The sequence below is a fragment of the Triticum urartu genome, chromosome 5A, assembly GCF_056163025.1.
Source record: "Triticum urartu cultivar PI428250 chromosome 5A, HENAU_Tu73, whole genome shotgun sequence".
Taxonomy (NCBI): domain Eukaryota; kingdom Viridiplantae; phylum Streptophyta; class Magnoliopsida; order Poales; family Poaceae; genus Triticum; species Triticum urartu.
The window spans coordinates 529,247,764-529,255,062 of NC_141877.1; the positions used below are offsets into that span (position 1 = coordinate 529,247,764).

General features: G+C 40.5%; 1 protein-coding gene across 1 annotated transcript; it reads left to right on the top strand.

The window, feature by feature from the left end:
- Nucleotides 1-153: 153 nt before the first annotated feature.
- On the top strand, nt 154-7,299 carry LOC125556520 (putative 1-acylglycerol-3-phosphate O-acyltransferase). The gene is made up of 9 exons (XM_048719238.2): nt 154-833; nt 1,683-1,919; nt 2,475-2,521; nt 2,824-2,942; nt 3,025-3,185; nt 5,031-5,140; nt 5,231-5,330; nt 6,546-6,669; nt 6,760-7,299. The coding sequence occupies exons 1-9, from the start codon at nt 706-708 to the stop codon at nt 6,886-6,888; spliced, it is 1,155 nt and encodes a 384-aa protein (XP_048575195.1). The 5' UTR covers nt 154-705; the 3' UTR covers nt 6,889-7,299.

Genomic DNA, 7,299 nt, shown 5'->3' on the forward strand with positions numbered 1-7,299 from the left:
ACATACGAGGCTGGATGTGAAGGCCGATTTTACAGTTCCTGCTGTATCATGAATTTGATGCGTGTGTAGTGTGTCTTGATTGAGCATATGAACTTGGTTTGCTTGATGCGTTCGACTTTTTCATCGAAGAAATTTCTGACAGGTTGCAGTTTTATTTTTTCAGCATCATGATTTGTATATTTAGACAGTATTCGAGCGTTGTTGGTACTGACACTGCAGGAAAAATTAGGTGGAGGCGCTAGAGTGTAACAGCTCCGAGGTTGATATGAACATTCAGGGAACAAACGACTAAAGAAAAGATTGATCGCATCGGACAACTCTGGGAGTGAGCAGATCCGGCTCGACCCATATTACATCTTCGACCGTCACTTCCGTGACGAAGATGGCAAGGGCAAGAGCAGTTGTGGGTGAATTTTCTCCGTATAGCCTTTGATTCAACAGGAGAGGTTGACGGTCAACGGTCGCGCTGCTACTCTTCGTCGCTCATTACTTGCACCGCAGTCCAGGCAAACGCAGGCAACGCAATCAACGACGCAAGCACAGCACAGCACAGCACAGGCAACGTGCGCTGCGTTCGGCCCCTATAAAAGCTCGACCGGAACCAGCCAGCCACCTACACCAACACCAACACCAACACCACCAAGTCGACGCAGCCTTCCATTCCGTCTCCGAGCCAGACAAGCTTTGGTGGTAGGCAGGATCGGGATGGCGAACGCGGAGGATGCGCCCACGGCCGTGGCGGGTTCTTGCAGGTGGCCGTCCGCGCTGCGCTGGATCCCCACCTCCGCCGACCGCATCGTCGCCGCCGAGAAGCGCCTCCTCTCCCTAGTCAAGTTTGTACCAAAACCCCCTCCGCTTAATAGTCCATCTTAATTATTCCCTTCGTTCTTTTGTAGAGTTTTTTTTTTGCGGGATAGTTTTGTAGAGTTTTTATTATGAATCACATAAGAATGTATGTAGATGTATTTTCGAGTGTAGAGGATTCGTATATAGTCTATAATGAAATCTCTACAAAGACTTATATTTAGGAACGGAGGGCGTAGTTCAAAATATTAATCCCCGTTCACAAATGCACAAATGTAAGGCAACTTCGTACGTTTGCTCGTCTGCTCCTTCATATAAAAATGCTTGAGAGCTCGCCCAATAGTATAACTGACGATAGAAATTCTAAGATGACAGGAATGAATAGTATGCAAAAATTGCACAAATTCAAAAAATAGTTAGAAAAGGAAGTCCCAAACATAAACATAACCCTCCCAATAGGAAAAAGACTGGCTACACATAAGTTGCCCGGAAAATTATTCTGGTTAAGTATTCTCAGTCACGTGACGTAGTATATAAGAAAAAGAAAAAAAAACTAAAAATAAAAAAAATGTACGGATCTTCATGCAAGATCAAAAGAATATAGCATCGACTGAGACATAATCAAGTCTTAGTCAACTTGCGTATAACTCTTGTGAAAAAAAGGGAGACCAATTTAGAAATTTAGAATTGGACTAAAGGCAGAACAAATTCAGTCCACTGAAAATTTCAGCAAGAATCACAAGGGAGATCAGACAGACAGAAAAATAGAATAGAAGCGAATTGAGATCCGTCAGCTAAAAAATAGCATTCATGTAGTATATATTAATTGCTTTGTTTAAGACCTTTCCGTTTATTATGTAACTTATTTTCTTTTACAGAACTGGGTATGTCCAAGAGAAAGTTAACATTGGCTTTGCTCCAACCGGGTCAAAAGCAAGATGGTTTAGATCAAGTGAAGAGCCAAGGTTCATCAACACGGTGACATTTGGTAGCAACAAGGAGAATGCTCCCACCCTTGTCATGGTCCATGGTTATGGTGCTTCACATGGGCTCTTCTTTCGAAACTACGATGCCCTCGCAAGCCATTTCCGGGTCATTGCCATTGATCAGCTTGGGTAAGTAGCTCTAAGAATGTTTAAAAGGACTTGACTAATTGTGACAATTTTCCTTGGTACCTGTAGAAGAGGGAAATTGATTTGAATAATTTTGTGCATCACAATACTTGCACACATTGTATTTTACCTACCCATACTAGGTTATGACTCTTGCTTGTTGCCATGTCACAGATACTATTTTGATTGCTGACAACTATTGGTGTTGATGTTGCTTGCTTTAGTTATTTATATGCAAATAAGGATACATTAATGTGGATTTATATAAAAATTTGAATGATATCATGGTGTTAATTAGGAGAAAGAAGCAGTTGCCTCTTTACCTTTTCCCCTAGTTTTAATGTTTTCCTCTTTCATGTGATCTATGAACCTAGAATAGAGAATATGCCCTATATGACATTCATTGGAAAAACCCACCTCATCTAAAATAAAGAATTTCAAAATTAGCGTGATGACACATGAAGTGTTTGCCAACTATTATGCATGATAACAACGCTTTATATTGTTTTTTCTGTTACCCCACACTGCGTAGTGTTGAATTTTGCTTTCCTTTTGCAGTTGGGGTGGATCAAGCAGACCTGACTTCATCTGTAAAAGTACCGAAGGTTAGATACAAATACTTTATTTGTTGTGCGACTTTTTGAGAAGTTGTAAGGTGTTTCATTATGCTAGTTGTGACCCTCAGTTGTAGATGTTATTTCTGTTGTTTAGCATACTATGGAATGTAATTTTATGAAAAACATCTCAAAATGCTCCCCTTTATTTGAGTTCTAGGTGATTTTGTAAGCAACTTCTGTGACAACCCCACGTAGATTTACTTTGCTTTGCGTTTAGATCTTGCTACATTCATTTTATAAACAATGATTAATTTGCTCCCCTTCCTTCTTTCGGTCAACTATGCAAATAGAAACGGATGCTTGGTTCCTAGATTCTTTTGAAGAATGGCGCAAAGCAAAGAACCTCAACAATTTTATATTGCTTGGACATTCTTTGGGAGGATATGTTGCTGCTAAGTATGCCTTACAGGTATATTTATGATAGTACATTTAACACGTGAAGCTACCCCACCGATGCCTATGATTGTACTAAAACCCATGTCTTATTTCAGCACCCTGAACACGTGCAACACTTGATTTTGGTTGGTCCCGCTGGCTTTTCACCAGAAGCAGATGATAGCGCTGAGCGATTAGCCAAGTTTAGAGGAACATGGAAAGGCATGCTAGTGAACCATCTTTGGGAGTCCAATTTTACTCCTTCGAAAATTTTGAGGTAAGCCTAGTTTCGATCTTAAATTTGAATAATGTAGGTACCGTTAGAAAAATGGAGTAATCCACCTCTTCTGCCCATGGTGAAAATGTTCAATGGGCTTGATTTATCCATCTAGCTAAGCATATGAGTACAATGTTCATATTTAAGTAGAGAGACCGATCTAATGCGGAAGCAATAGCACTTCTGATGTGAATTTTATCGCGAAGATAACTATTCTTGTAAGGGACAAATACATTCTTCTCGTAGTAGTTCTCACATGTGGACTTTGCCCCTAATTATTGGATCTCCTTAGTTTTGACCATAAAATTGCATTTCAGGTCACTCGAATGCCTTTCCGTCAAGATTCTATGTGGTTAAAGGTCATTGGTTGTTATTTGACGGGAATACCCCAAGTAGCTGGCAAATGGCCCATCTCCCTTACACATGGGACCCACCAAGGAAAAAAATCCTGAACTAGTCCAACTACAACATAGCAGAGTATCCCACTCGAGGTGCAACCTCTTCTCTCACCCGTTCTAGCCTAGCCTAGCCCAGCCCACTGGGCCCGACCTCCTTCAACCTCAAGCCGAAGCACCAATGTGCGCCCATAGCGTCGCCGGGCACCGGATCCTTTCACCACCATTTTTGACTTCACATCGTATTTATCCTCTACCAACATGATCCCCAAGACTGGATGGTTCCATTCCTTCCCTTTGCGTAGAGATTCGAGCCCCAAAGATGATGAAACCGTCCTCTACCTAATCGAAGTTGGTCATTGTGCCAAGAACTGCTGCCTCTGTTGACCACCTTGTCTCCTCCTTCTTGCGCCATCCGACTTGCCTTGCCACACCCTCCACTTCCTTTGAGCGCACCCTCTCGAGCTTTGTACACAGCTGACGCCTAGTTCATGTCGAGGTCGGTCCGCGGTAAACTGTCATCTCATACCGAGAAACCTTGTCCAGGAGGTTCTCCATATCCCGTAATGGACCCTGGTAGAAGGAACTAAGGGGGGGTCAGTAATTGATGGCATGTCCATTGTCTTCCTTACCTTCGACGACGCTCTAGTGCTCCCTGATCTCCTTTGTTGTTGAGCCCCATTCGTCCTTGACAGCACCCCACCTCCCCCAGGTCATGTCCGAGATTCTAACATTGTCCACTTGGATCTCCTTCCCAGACCATCTTGCTACGAGATCATGCTCTGCCGTTGCCGCCGTCAATGAAAACATCGCTTCAGTGCCCCACAATTGACCCCTACCTCTACGGTGTACTCATATTGGGCGCACAATCCTTTTCCCTCTTCTCCCATGCTCCCATGTGCCTTCTAGATTACTCATGTCATGCTTCGCCCGTAGTCGCCGCTACTGCTCGTTGGCGTCCTTGTTTCTAGTGACCCTAGTTCCCCGTACCGCCTCGGTTGGTCCCTGAGAGTTGAACGCATTACCCAACCAATCAGTGCCATGTGTCTCCATCTCGTGTATCTTCACTACGACTGCGTCCTCTGCTTCTATTGTTTGCTAGATATAGAGAGAGGTATGGGGAGGGTGTTACTTTTTTATTATATTTTTTGGTCCCACATGAGGTGACTTGGCTTGAAGATATATAATCTTTTTTTTGCTTTTTCTTGATGGGTCCCACCTGTAAGGGGCATATAGCCCATCTAGCCGCTAGCAAAAATATTTTGGTTATCCAGGAGAAGGATCAAAGGCCTTTGACCAAATGGTAGAGTGATAGAACAGCATTTGGGTGACACAAAATGTTTAGGGGTAAAAATGAGGAGAGCTGAAAATTAGGCAAAACCCACGGGTGAAAACTAACCAAGGGCAAGAATGTATTTGTCCTAATGTCCCATTTGTTTTTGTTAAGCAGAGGATTGGGTCCTTGGGGCCCATATTTTGTTCGAAGATATACCACAACTAGGTTTGGATCATATTCAAATGGTGAATTACTAACAAAACATGAATCTATCTTGCTGACAGGTGAACATTCTTTACTACATTAAATAAACAACTACATTATCTAAATGATGCTTGCGGCTGAACCTTACTCTTGCTTTCACATGTATGAAGATTATATTTACCACACTTTAGTTGCCAAAGCCAGTGGAGAGTTGTGCTTAAATTATACTTTTTCTTTGGGGGCATTTGCAAGAAAACCTCTTCTGCAAAGGTTAGCTCATCTTTTTATGTTCTTAGTTTGCACGAACTTTCCTGTTTATCCTTCTTATGTCTTAACAACATGCACATTAAATATGATTCTCATTAAGTTTAAGATAACATATTCTTTGGATTCTCATCAACAATTAAGAGGTTTAAGATAACATATTTTTATTCTCATTAATCATTAAATTCTAAGATAAGACCTTTCTTTATTTTTTTACTTAGAGCTGTCAGTTCTTAGTACTGGTGAAGGACACTACAATTCATTACTTTTCTACATGATAGAAAATGAAAATACTTAAATAGCTGCAACTAGTTAGCACCCCATTGGAAAAATATTTTGCTTTAGAATGGTGAAAATGGTTGTTTGGGCTCAACTAGCTAAGGAAATTCCTTTTCATTTATTATCAACTTCTAAATCTCATGTAGACTGGATATTATATGTTTCTCATGTTCTTCCCTACTAGTCGATAATTCCCCTTTCTCTTAAAATCCATGTTAATTTTAGATATACTGCCTATGGTTACCATAAACATATTCTAATTCCATCATAGCTAGTCTAAAATGAAAAGTTGAACTTTGATTGTAATTCTCTTATTGATTCTGATATACATTTCATAATGTCGTTGATCCCACTATCCCAGATTGATTCTTTTACTAGATTATGGTTTCAAAGGTTCAAAATATTCTTCACATGATGCATGCTTGCTAAGGATTTAGTACATAATGATGCAATTTAACTATTCTTTATTTTTACTCCATTGCATTATATTTCTCAGCCGTCTTGACAAAAATTACCCTGCCAAGAAGTCACTTTAGGTGATACTCCCTATGTTCCTAAATATAAGACCTTAAAGAGATTCCACTATGAATAACACGCGGATGTATATAGACATATTTTAGACTGTAAATTCACTCATTTTGCTTGCATGTAGTCCATAGTGGAATCACTAAAAGGTCTTATATTTAGGAATGGAGGGAGTACAATATTTCATGGTAGAGATCATCCTAATATGCATATGATTGTGACAGTCTTCCATTCACACTTTAAGAGAGTATTAGTGTATAAGTTATTAATCATACTATCAATGTACATACATATTTTTAATACTCACGAGCTTGTGATCTTGTTAATGCAATAACTTACCAACACAATACTAGGAGTAATTCATAGTTCATGAATATATTTTGTGATGTTTTCTCACTATCCTATAACACGCAACAGCGCATCCGGTTGGAAAGTGCCGACTACTTTCATATATGGCCAGGATGATTGGATGAATTACCAAGGGGCGCAACAAGCACGCAAGGATATGCCAGTTCCTTGTGAAATCATCAGAGTCCCACATGTCAGTTTGTTTTCCTCTATGTCAATATATAAACTAAGATTAAGATCTACTATATTGGTATTGTTTACTAACGCTTTAGCTACAATGCAGGGAGGTCATCTCGAGTTCATAGAAAACCCATCGGGGTTCAACTCGGCGGTCTTGTACGCATGCCGAAATTTCTTATCTGAAGATGTAGGGGACGACTTCTCTCATCCTTATGGCTTGATATATGCATAGAGTGCCATCACACGCGGTCTCATGGTGGTATATGATAATATGAACATGAAGCAAGACCGATACATTGATAGTATCAATATTAGCACCACTGTCACATGATTTGTTTATGTATGTATGAATTGCGTGAATATGTCTCATTCATATCGTACGTGCTTGGGTAACCAGTAGTGAAAACATAATGTTATACATGTAAGCTCTCTAGTTGGTCTCGATGTTCCAACAGTTAGTTGATGGAGTCTATCATTTTCCAAGCATGTTTGTTTGATTTGTGACCCGTTGCAGTCATCAAGTTCTTTATACATGTCCGTGAGAGGAAGCAACTCTGGTTTACATGGACCGATAGGTGGATTAGGGCTTTTCATCGGTTTGTGAGGACCTTTGCAACATCATTGATATGGAAGTTTGCACATA

Excerpts from the sequence above, each read along its gene's own strand:
- LOC125556520 (XM_048719238.2), top strand. The coding sequence starts at position 706 with ATGGCGAACGCGGAGGATGCGCCCACGGCCGTGGCGGGTTCTTGCAGG. Across the intron at positions 834-1,682 it reads CGCCTCCTCTCCCTAGTCAA|AACTGGGTATGTCCAAGAGA; the intron begins GTTTGTACCAAA and ends TTTCTTTTACAG. Across the intron at positions 6,670-6,759 it reads AAATCATCAGAGTCCCACAT|GGAGGTCATCTCGAGTTCAT; the intron begins GTCAGTTTGTTT and ends GCTACAATGCAG.